Raw genomic sequence first — 12,788 nt, forward strand, 5'->3', positions numbered from 1 at the left:
GGAAGTGAACAGGATGAATGTGTGTATCTATGAAGACACAAATGACACACTCAGAAAAAAAGGTGCCACCTAGAACCTAAAAAGGGGTCTTCGGCTGTCCCCATAGGAGAACCCTTTGAACAACCCTTTTTGGATCCAGGTAGAACCCTTTTGGTTTCAGGTAGAACCCTTTCCACAACAACCTTAAACTCAGTAAATTAAGGTTCTTTATGCATTTCTGATTGCATCAAATAGGTGAGCTTTGTACACTGGCTCACCTCTCCTGCACAAGTAGGCTATTCTTCAATTCTTTACTGACATACCTTGCATTTAGCTATGTAGAAAGTTAGAAACCATTTCTTCATTATCACTACTAGAGGACAGAATGCATTTATTCGTAGTTGTGTGTCCAAAACAATATTGGTTCACACCACTGCTAAACTGTATGCCAATCACAATTAAAGCCTACAATTACTTTAGTGATCATGTCGACACATTTTGACGAGCAGTGGCTCTTGGATGACATAGTGACAGCAACAGACTCGTGTGACACACACACACACACACACACACACACACACACACACACACACACACACACACACACACACACACACACACACACACACACACACACACACACACACACACACACACACACACACACACACACACACACACACACACACACACACACACACACACACACACACAACCTAAAGCTGCTCAATCCATTACAGTCATTAGGTAACACACTGGGAGTCGCGTGGCTTCTATTGTTCATAGCTCTTAAGCCGATGGGTGAGGAGGAGAGTACTTCCGTCCGATAGCGCAAAGACAGGAAGGGCTCAATCTTGAGCCTAGCCTTAAGCCTTTCTCTCTCCCGCCGCACCAAAGCGTTGAGAAACCATTGTCTGAGGGGGCTGGGTTAATAAATATAGCCAGGCCCCTGTGTGTCAGAGAGGCTTGTGGCGAGACAAGACAGAGAGGATTAGATATCAAGCTGCCAGGTGTCATCAGTAGCGGGAGCGCTACGTCCCGCTAAGTCGAGCTTCACGGCTAAATATAGGGGGATCAGTGACCAGGACCGACTAAATCACTCACTCCCTCCCTCTCAAATCTTTCTCCCGCTCTCCTTCTCACACTGCCTCCCTTTCAATCGTATTCTCACACTAACACCACCCCACTAATTCAAAATGGGTTGGTCATTTAGCAGAGATTCTGATGGCATTGTCTTCACAGTTTATAATATACATACTGTTAGTATTCACATCAATGACCACAGCCTTCAAAGATGTTGTACAAAGGGAGGTTTTGAAATAAATAAATGCCTTTATTAGTATCACCAAAGATGATCTATTATATTGACAAGCTGGTTGAGTTACCACTTGAACAATGGAAATACATGTCCTCAAAGATGGAAGGCAGGCGAGAGGAGGCACGATCAGGTGGGAGCATTCCGATATAAAAGTTGCCGAAAATGCCACGTGCGTCCACTTATATCTGTGCATTCGTAACAACCTAAACATTATGGAACTTCGATTCGATCAAATAAACCTCACGTAGCAAACTACAAACGACATTTTTTGTTGACCAAATTCGACACGCTCTCATTTACCTCCATGCAAAAATTCCTACCTTCATGGTCTTATCTTAGTGGGTGGAGTAAATTTGGGTGGAGTAAACCCTCTCGCTTCACCTGTTCCTCTCTGGTATCACAGTCAAAATATTTGGTCTATAATGTCATGCAGGACTGTGTTGTGCAGTGTGTGGGTCTTCGTTCAACCTAACAGTCTTCAGTCTCTGGTTAGGTAATGGTCCTCTGTGTCTCAGTTGGTAGAGAATGGAGCTTGCAATGCCAGGATAGTGGGTTCGATTCCTGGTGCCACCCCCCCCCCCATACATAAAATGTATGCACGCATGACTAGGTCGCTTTGGATAAATAATAATATATTACTTACACAGGAACAGGTCATAACCACAATGGCCAGGGACTCCATGATGCCAGCGGTGCCCACGATCCAGGTGAGGCGCAGGAACAGGATGACCCCCAGGATGTTCTGCAGGCAGGGCAGGTACACCCCGATTAATGTGCCCAACGCAGGACTCTGAGAAGGGAGGGGGCAGGGTGACGATAGGTAAAGGAGATCAGTTTTGCTATATCAATCATATTCAACTACTGTAGTATTTAGAATGGATTACATTTAAGATATTGCTTTTTATTATCTGTCATAACAATTTGATATGAGGGTAATCCCATCCTCCATCATAGTGTACCACGCAACTATAATATTACTCAGACCCACTATTAGGACAAAATGGCCAAGTGAAAAGCATCGGAAAATGCATTTTTCTTTAACCATTAAATATTATTGTCTGGTCTGGTGCCTTATATGATGCATTGCCTTGGCCAGGAGCTTAATAACACGTTTGTAAGATACACTGAATTAAATCATTGTTTCCCGCAATTGAAATCAAACACCCCACCAATTATTGTTTTTTGATAAATTCATGCATTCAAGGTCAAAAATATACCAAGAAGTCATGGAGATACAGTTCAAGCATTGTTGCTGGAGGAAAATGTCCCATTCTCAGAGTATAATCAATAGCTTGATCTTATCACCTCCTGGAAAATGTACAGCGAAGCAAACAGTTCTACCCTGCACCGTGATTAAACTTTCATCACAGGTATCGCCTTCACAGATCCATTCCAGAAAAAGAGAAGTTTCGCAACAGCTCAAAAAAGGAGTGGGTACCGCGACTGTTAAAAGAAACGGACCTGAATGTAGAGAACCGTCCCCTATTTCTTCAAAGTTGTAGCTACCTTTTCAACCATCTCTCAATCTATAACTAAAGGAAAGTCCCACTATCCTGTTCTGAGAGTGGAGGACTGGACAGGCCAGGGGTGTTATTCTCACTCCATCCTTGGCACTCTAGCACCAATCAGAAATGCCTATACGCATCTGGTCTCTATGCAGAAAATGTGATGGGGCAATTGGCATGGGGTTGTGGTTATTGTGGAATTGCAGCACCACTTGGAAAACAGTGTGGGTATTCTCTTTAGATTTTTAGCAACAAACTGGCTTGGAAGAACAACTTAATAAAAAGGTTCCTCCAGGCTGAAACCGTGAGAGAAGAAGTATAAAGGGCTGGGTTGTGTCAGACCCGTGGAAGAGAATGAGGTTTGTTCATAAACATATTTTTTACTTGAAAATGTATGACACAGTGCATTCGGAAAGTATTCAGACCCCTTGACTTTTTCCACATTTTGTTACATTACAGCCTTATTCTAAAACGTATTAAATAAATGTTGTCCTCAATCTACAAACAATACCCCATAATGACGAAGTGAACAGGTTTTAGATATGTTTGCAAATGTATAAAAAAACAAAACTTATTTACATAAGTATTCAAACACTTTGCTATGAGAGTCAAAATTGAGCTCAGGTGCATCCTGTTTCCATTGATCATCCTTGAGATATTCTACAATTTAACTGGAGTCCACCTGTGGTAAATTCAATTGATTGGACATGATTTGGAAAAGCACACACACACACCTGTCTATATAAGGTCCCCCAGTTGACAGTGCATGTCAGAGCAAAAACCAAGCCTAGACCTAGGATGCGTCCGAAATGAAAGCTTATCTCATATAGCGCACTATGTGACCAGAGCTCTGGTTAAAATTAGTGCACTATATAAGAACTAGGGCTCCACTTCGGATTCTGACCTGCAATCAATTCTTGCTGTTTTGACCACATTTCCTGAAGAAAACAACTGTCTGTGAGAAATATGACAAGAATGTGTTTTTCATGTCGTTGTGGTGGCCAGAGTCATTTGATTTCTTTATGGGGAGGGTGTGGTGGTGGCTTTCTTGGAGCATAACAAGTATTTATTTATTTATTTAACATTTTGCAGGATGACATCTCACGAGATGCATTTTCAACAGTGTCAAAATGTTATATATATATATATATATATATATATATATATATATATATATATATATATATATATATATATATATATATACACACACACACACACACACACACACACACACACATACTGCTCAAAAAAATAAAGGGAACACTTAAACAACACATCCTAGATCTGAATGAAAGAAATAATCTTATTAAATACTTTTTTATTTACATAGTTGAATGTGTTGACAACAAAATCACACAAAAATAATCAATGGAAATCCAATTTATCAACCCATGGAGGTCTGGATTTGGCGTCACACTCAAAATTAAAGTGGAAAACCACACTACAGGCTGATCCAACTTTGATGTAATGTCCTTAAAACAACTCAAAATGAGGCTCAGTAGTGTGTGTGGCCTCCACGTGCCTGTATGACCTCCCTACAACGCCTGGGCATGCTCCTGATGAGGTGGCGGATCTCCTCCCAGACCTGGACTAAAGCATCCGCCAACTCCTGGACAGTCTGTGGTGCAACGTGGCGTTGGTGGATGGAGCAAGACATGATGTCCCAGATGTGCTCAATTGGATTCAGGTCTGTGGAATGGGTGGGCCAGTCCATAGCATCAATGCCTTCCTCTTGCAGGAACTGCTGACACACTCCAGCCACATGAGGTCTAGCATTGTCTTGCATTAGGAGGAACCCAGGGCCAACCGCACCAGAATATGGTCTCACAAGGGGTCTGAGGATCTCATCTCGGTACCTAATGGGAGTCAGGCTACCTCTGGCGAGCACATGGAGGGCTGTGCAGCCCCCCAAAGAAATGCCACCCCACACCATGACTGACCCACCGCCAAACCGGTCATTCTGGAGGATGTTGCAGGCAGCAGAACGTTCTCCACGGCGTCTCCAGACTCTGTCACGTCTGTCACGTGCTCAGTGTGAACCTGCTTTCATCTGTGAAGAGCACAGGGCGCCAGTGGCGAATTTGCCAATCTTGGTGTTCTCTGGCAAATGCCAAACGTCCTGCACGGTGTTGGGCTGTAAGCACAACCCCCACCTGTGGACGTCGGGCCCTCATACCACCCTCATGGAGTCTGTTTCTGACCGTTTGAGCAGACACATGCACATTTGTGGCCTGCTGGAGGTCATTTTGCAGGGCTCTGGCAGTGCTTCTCCTGCTCCTCCTTGCGCAAAGGCGGAGGTAGCGCTCCTGCTGCTGGGTTGTTGCCCTCCTACGGCCTCCTCCACGTCTCCTGATGTACTGGCCTGTCTCCTGGTAGCGCCTCCATGCTCTGGACACTACGCTGACAGACACAGCAAACCTTCTTGCCACAGCTCGCATTGATGTGCCATCCTGGATGAGCTGCACTCCCTGAGCCACTTGTGTGGGTTGTAGACTCCGTCTCATGCTACCACTAGACTGAAAGCACCGCCAGCATTCAAAAGTGACCAAAACATCAGCCAGGAAGCATAGGAACTGAGACGTGGTCTGTGGTCCCCACCTGCAGAACCACTCCTTTATTGGGGGTCTTGCTAATTGCCTATAATTTCCACCTGTTGTCTATTCCATTTGCACAACAGCATGTGACATTTATTGTCAATCAGTGTTGCTTCCTAAGTGGACAGTTTGATTTCACAGAAGTGTGATTGACTTGGAGTTACATTGTGTTGTTTAAGTGTTCCCTTTATTTTTTTGAGCAGCATATATATATATATATATATATATATGTATGTACACACACACACACACACATATATAAGTTTACATACACTTTTCAACCACTCCACAAATTTCTTGTTAACAAACTATAGCTTTGGCAAGTCGGTTAGGACATCTACTTTGTGCATGACAAGCAATTTTTCCCAACAATTGTTTACAGACAGATTATTTCACTTAATCACAATTCCAGTGGGTCAAAAGTTTACATACACTGAGTTGACTGCCTTTAAACAGCTTGGAAAATTCCAGAAAATGATGTCATGGCTTTAGAAGCTTCTGATAGGCTAATTGACATCATTTGAGCCAATTGGAGGTGTACCTGTGGATGTATTTCAAGGCCTACCTTCAAACTCAGTGCCTCTTTGCTTGACATCATGGGAAAATCAAAAGAAATCAGCCAAGACCTCAGAAAAAAATTGTAGACACCCACAAGTCTGGTTCATCCTTGGGAGCAATTTCCAAACGCCTGAAGGTACCACATTCATCTGTACAAACAATAGTACGCAAGTATAAACACCATGGGACCACGCAGCCGTCATACCACTCAGGAAGGAGACACGTTCTGTCTCCTAGAGATGAACGTACTTTGGTGCAAAAAGTGCAAATCAATCCCAGAACAGCAAAGTACCTTATGAAGATGCTGGAGGAAACAGGTACAAAAGTATCTATATCCACAGTAAAACGAGTCCTATTTCGACATAACCTGATAGGCCACTCGGCAAGGAAGAAGCCACTGCTCCAAAACCGTCATAAAAAAGCCAGACTACGGTTTGCAACTGCACATGGGGACAAAGATCGTACTTTTTGGAGAAACGTCCTCTGGTCTGATGAAACAAAAATAGAACTGTTTGGCCATAATGACCACCATTGGAGGAAAAAGGGGGAGGCTTGCAAGCCAAAGAACACCATCCCAACCGTGAAGCACGGGGGTGGCAGCATCATGTTGTGGGGGTGCTTTGCTGCAGGAGGGACTGGTGCACTTCACAAAATAGATGGCATCATGAGGCAGGAAAATTATGTGGACATATTGAAGCAACATCTCAAGACATCAGTCAGGAAGTTAAAGCTTGGTCGCAAATGGGTCTTCCAAATGGACAATGATCCCAGCATACTTCCAAAGTTGTGGCAAAATGGCTTAAGGACAACAAAGTCAAGGTATTGAAGTGGCCATCACAAAGCCCTGACCTCAATCCCAAAGAAAATTTGTGGGCAGAACTGAAAAAGCGTGTACGAGCAAGGAGGCCTAGAAACCTGACTCAGTTACACCAGCTCTGTCAGGAGGAATGGGCCAAAATTCACCCAACTTATTGTGGGAAGCATGTGGAAGGCATCCTGAAATGTTTGACCCAAGTTAAACAATTTAAAGGCAATGCTACCAAATACTAATTGAGTGTATGTAAACTTCTGACCCACTGGGAATGTGATGAAAGAAATAAAAGCTGAAATAAATAAGTCTCAACTATTATTCTGACATTTCACATTCTTAAAATAAAGTGGTGATCCTAACTGACCTAAAACAGGGAACTTTTACATGGATTAAATGTCAGGAATTGTTAAAAACTGAGTTTAAATGTATTTGGCTAAGGTGTATGTAAACTTATGACTTTAACTGTGCGCACACACACACACACACACTAACAATAAAAATGTCAACTACTATCCAATAATAATAACAATTAAATAATAAAACGTACAGTACCAGTCAAAAGTTTGGACACCTACTCATTCAAGGGTTTTTCTTTATTTGTACTATTTTCTACATTGTAGAATAATAGTGAAGACATCAAAACTATTAAATAACACATATGGAATCATGTAACAGATTCAACCACAAAGACCATGGAGATTTTCCAATGACTTGCAAAGAAGGGCACTTATTGGAAAATGGGTAAAAATAAAGAAAACAGACATTGAATATCTCTTTGAGCATGGTGTAGTTATTAATTACACTTTGGATGGTGTATCAATACACCCAGTTACTACAAAGATGCAGGCGTCCTTCCTAATTCGGTTGCCGGAGAGGAAGGAAACCGCTCAGGGATTTCAACAGTAGGCCAATGGTGACATTAAAACAGATGGCTGTGATAGGCGAAAAATAATAAATAAAAAAAAAACAGATTCTGAATAAAGCACTTGTACACGAGTGTGCTAAACAACTTTTTTAGCACGGCTATGCTACCATAGATCAGCACAGCCGTTGCAGAACCTCGAGTGTACAATTGGTTTTCTACAATGGGTTACCAATTAAATAAAAAAACTTGAATTTTAATAATTGTATTCATAGGTTACTATTTCATCCCTCAACAAAAATATAGGTCTTGCCCCGACACATCTATGGTTGCGAGCCAAGCCGGCAGGCCGTTCATTCTAGCGGTTAGGTTGCCAGACGCAACCCAGTCATTAAGTATTTTTATTCTATATCTATTGACGCAACCCAGTCATTCGTTCTAAATGTTCCATTGCCAGCCTCTTATCCCTTGCTAGCTATCCAATTATGGCCAACACAGTCACGTCAAACCGTGCAGCTAGATAACAGCAAAGTACCTGCATTTCATTTGACCCATTTTTCTATTGACATTTCTTTGTATATATCTCAAAGAATTATGCTGATTCATGATTTCGAATGGCTGAGAAAAGATGTCAGTCTCGTTCTGACACATTATTTCTTAATAGGACAGTGGTGATAGAATTTCAATATTGAAACAAAGTTTCAAATGTCGAGAGACAGACAGCAACGTTTGTACAAACCCCCGTTGTTGAAAAACAAATGTTAGGCTAGAAGCAAGGGGAAATAATGTCTAGATGCTTTTTACAGTGGCGATCAAGTTAATTAATTGGCTGGCTGGGCTGATGGGGAAAGTGGATGAGCAGGGATTTCTCAGATGGAACAGAAAACAACATTCCCATTTCTGCACCTGTGGTAAACATTTTTTTTTAGTATGGCTTAGACCAACGCGTTGTACAATATACCTTTGAGCATGGTGAAATTATTTATTAGGCTTTGGATGGTGTATCAATACACTCAGTCACTACAAAGATACTAGAGGTCGACCGATTAATCGGAATGGCCGATTAATTAGGGCCGATTTTACGTTTCCGTAACAATCGGTAATTGGCATTTTTGGACGCCGATTATGGCCGATTATATTGCGATCCACGAGGAGACTGCGTGGCAGGCTGACCACCAGTTACGCGAGTGCAGGCAGCAAGGAGCCATGGTAAGTTGCTAGCTAGCATTAAACTTATCTTATAAAAATAAAAAACTATCAATCTTAACATAATCACTAGTTATCATGAACCATGTGTAGTTATTACTAGTTTAACTAGCTTGTCCTGCATTGCATCTAATCAATTCGGTGCCTGAAACTGTGTCACGTCTCTTGCGTTCAGTGTAAGCAGAGTCAGGGTATATGTACCAGTTTGGGTCGCCTGGGTTGTTGCGAACTGTGTGAAGACCATTTCTTCCTAACAAAGATAATTATTTTACATAATTATGACATAACATTGACAGTTACTCTAACATCATGATGTACCCTTGGAGTTTGTAATTGCTGCTGTTGTCGAAAGGAGTAGTGTGACTCTTGTAAAGTTAAGTGTTCGTTAATATATACAGGGACATTTGAGTTGATACATTCAAAAATAAATTGGTACCAATGCAGTTGTCTTTTGCTTGGGAGTGACAGACAATTCAGTGATTCATATTTTGTGCAATGATGTCTTATAATAGTATCCAAGAATTAATCTACAAAGATTGTTATAAATGACATCTGATTCAAAAAGTAAGGTCTTATTTGTGTTTTGATACATGATGTCACCATAGTCTAGGATAGATAGAATAAGTTGGGTTTGTAAGTATAAAGGCAACACTGATCAATCACAGTGTAGACAAACAAAGTGGGAATGTTTGCATGTCCTTCGTGCTGCACACGTGCTGCACAATGAATGTTTGCTCTGGTCAAAGACCCTGTTTTGCAATCATTAATTCAGCAGTTTTTCAAAGGGTACAATAAATCAGCAGAAAACACATGATGGGATACAATAACCAATTTAAGACATTTTATAGACTTGAAACCATAGCCTGCTCCATCTACAGTACCAATAGTCCAAACAAAGCTATTTTCTCCACACTTTAGAACACCCGAAGTCCCCATGTTGAGAGGATTACATTTGCTTTGTCATTATCACCAATATCAGGCAGTAGGAGTCGGATGTGCACGGAAGTGGCTTGTGTCACTAAGTGGATCTTAGAATTTAGAAATTGAATTTCTAAACGTTACTGTCCACACAATGTGGAGACGACAGGCTTACCTTGACTGGTTTCTTAGTCTTGGCTGGCCCCTCGTCGTCGTCTGCTTCCTCGTGCTCTTTGACCCCCTGGGTGAGGTTGGTGTAGTTAGCCAGCTTGTTGAGCAGAGAGGACACCATGGGGTTGCTGTCCATCTCTTCCTGTGAGCAAAAAAATACCATAACACAAAAAGTGTCATAACACCTCTTAGCATTCAAGCTCTCTGCATAAGGGTCAAGGAAATAACTTGAGAACTGCAATGATGGGAGAAACGGTCAAGAGGAATTTAGAAACTGTAGAGAAATCAAAGGAGATAAGAAAAGCTTTGCTGGATCGAATTATTTTTTTAGTCATTTAGCAGACACTCTTATCCAGAGCGACTTACAGTAGTGAATGCATACATTTTTTTTCTGTGCTGGCCCCCCGTGGGAATCGAACCCACAACCCTGGCGTTGCAAACACCATGCTCTACCAACTGAGCTACAGGTAGAGAAGTAGATTTCACAGTCCATAATTCATGTTATTCTTAGGATTCAATATAATTTATCACTACCATAGAGAGGTTAGAACAGCCAAATGGGATTAGACAGTGGATAGAAATAACAGAGAAAGCCCCTTCCGCACAGTTTTTGTCTCACTCCATTTAGCATTGAATCCCTGACCAACAGACCTAAGTCAAAGCTTAGGTCAAAGGTCAAATTAAATACTACAGATAACATTATATATAAATCAAGGCTGTTGGATGTTGACAGTTACCTCAAAGAGGGCCATGTTCTTCCCATCGTATAGATTCCCTTTGTCATTGTCTGTGTTGTTTATGAACGGACTGCTTTCCTTTGGCATGCCATCACCTGTGGAAGCAGAAGAGACAGTTTTTGAGAAAACAAACCTCCATTAAAGTAATTGAAGTGGAAAAGATAATATTAAAATGACTGTCATCCATTTACACACCTCAGCCGAACAAAGTAGGTTAACTGGCTGTTAACCAGAGATCAACCAGAGATCAACCAGAAGACTTGGTAAAAGCTCAAACCAATCAGGGCGTAGTTTCACAAAGGTTAAATCGCTAGAATCTTTATAGGAGCATTTGTAAATCTCAAAGCTGTTTCCCAAAACCATCATTATTAACGTTGCACTTGAAAACGACTCGTAATCTACCCCTGCCCCAAACCACTCGTAATCTACCCCTGCCTCAAACCACTCGTAATCTACCCCTGCCTCAAACCACTCGTAATCTACCCCTGCCCCAGACCACTCGTAATCTACCCCTGCCCCAGACCACTCGTAATCTACCCCTGCCCCAGACCACTCGTAATCTACCCCTGCCCCAAACCACTCGTAATCTACCCCTGCCCCAAACCACTCGTAATCTACCCCTGCCCCAAACCACTCGTAATCTACCCCTGCCCCAAACCACTCGTAATCTACCCCTGCCTCAAACCACTCGTAATCTACCCCTGCCCCAGACCACTCGTAATCTACCCCTGCCTCAAACCACTCGTAGAACAGCTAAGTGTGCCGTTAGATAATTTTTTACCCTCCCGTGTCACTTTATACACAGAAGATCTCCACTAAACATAGAATCATATGGTTTATCCGTTTCTCTGTGATCACAGATAACTTCAGAAGAAAGTTGACTTAGAAATACAGTTGCCAATATGTTTTCAATTGATACAAACAAGCGACGTACAGTTCAAAAATTCTACAAATGAAAACCGAGATGACTGCATTAAAATATAAACAGTAGGCTATAGGCCTATTTGAATAATATTGAAATACATTTCATGTTTAATCAGTTGAGTTCTATTTTCAGGTGCAGGTGATACCATCGCTCTAGGAGCTGATCCGTCATCAGTACTGTGAAATAAATCTAAATGTTAAGATAGACTTGAATAGAGAATGCTGATTCGAAAGCAGCGTTCTTTCTTTTGATCCTATCTGTATCGATATGTTCAAACGACGCACTTAGCGAACGTCGTCTCTGCGTGGTGTTTTGGGAAACGTATGTTAAATCTTTGGCCGCTGTAGGATAGAGCGCATTGTTAAAAACACTCGTACGCCTAAGTTCCATCGTTATCGGGAAACGGACCCAGTTTGTTCGGAAGACAAGAAAATGACTCTGTCGTGTCTTTGGGCATCATTAAAACCGAAGACTTATTTTTATCAAATAACTCTGTAATTATTATTACGCGATTAACTGATTAATCGTGTAACTGTAATTAACTAGGAGGTCGGGACACCAAGGAAAATATTCAGATTACACAGTTATAATTTTCCTAATATAACTGTCAGATCTTCTGATTTAATGATATATTTTTACCTCGCGTCAGTCTCATTCCAAACGTCATAAATTGTTGTTATCTGCACGAACCCAGTCTTCACTAAGTCATCCATACATCAACTGTCTTAAAATCATTTATTTACTAAACTAAGTAATTCACAGAAAGCATAGAAAACAGTAGGTATTGTTACAAAGAAATGGTAGAGGAATGTGCCCTAGTGGGCTAAACCAGCATGGCGGCTTGTTAAACAAAAGTTGATAGTGGGGGTCAGCTGAGAAGACACTACAGAGTTGATAAATATTAACAATTGATATGCTAAATCTTTGCACATGAACGCTCACTCATTCGGGAACAATTGCAATCAATATATATATTTAGTGTATCATCGGGATCCTTGTTGGAGAGTTTGGTTCTGTTGGAGAGTTTCGTCCTCTCTCTCTTGGTTAGAATGGATCTTTCAAAGCGACATTCATTAATGTCGTTATAGAATGGTTGTTTCGTCGGTTGTCGCGTTCAATGATACCGAATTCCTAGCTGCAGACTAGTAATTAATATCAAAGACTTGTTATTATTCTGTATCGATAGTTTAACCACGTGGTA

At 41.5% G+C, this 12,788-nt stretch overlaps 1 protein-coding gene across 7 annotated transcripts in view; it reads right to left on the reverse strand.

The window, feature by feature from the left end:
* The window catches only part of slc12a7b (solute carrier family 12 member 7b), a 72,461-nt gene that overhangs the window by 24,015 nt on the left and 35,658 nt on the right, over positions 1–12,788 (reverse strand). For all 7 annotated transcript variants that reach the window (XM_014181115.3, XM_014181114.3, XM_014181120.3 and 4 more), the window contains exons 2-4: positions 10,663–10,757; positions 9,930–10,067; positions 1,941–2,087 (exon numbers count right to left, since the gene is read on the reverse strand). In XM_014181115.3, the coding sequence (XP_014036590.2) occupies positions 1,941–2,087; positions 9,930–10,067; positions 10,663–10,757 (380 nt within the window). The remainder of the gene's footprint in view (positions 1–1,940; positions 2,088–9,929; positions 10,068–10,662; positions 10,758–12,788) is intronic.

The sequence above is a fragment of the Salmo salar genome, chromosome 29 (genome assembly GCF_965601325.2).
Source record: "Salmo salar chromosome 29, fSalSal1, whole genome shotgun sequence".
NCBI lineage: Eukaryota > Metazoa > Chordata > Actinopteri > Salmoniformes > Salmonidae > Salmo > Salmo salar.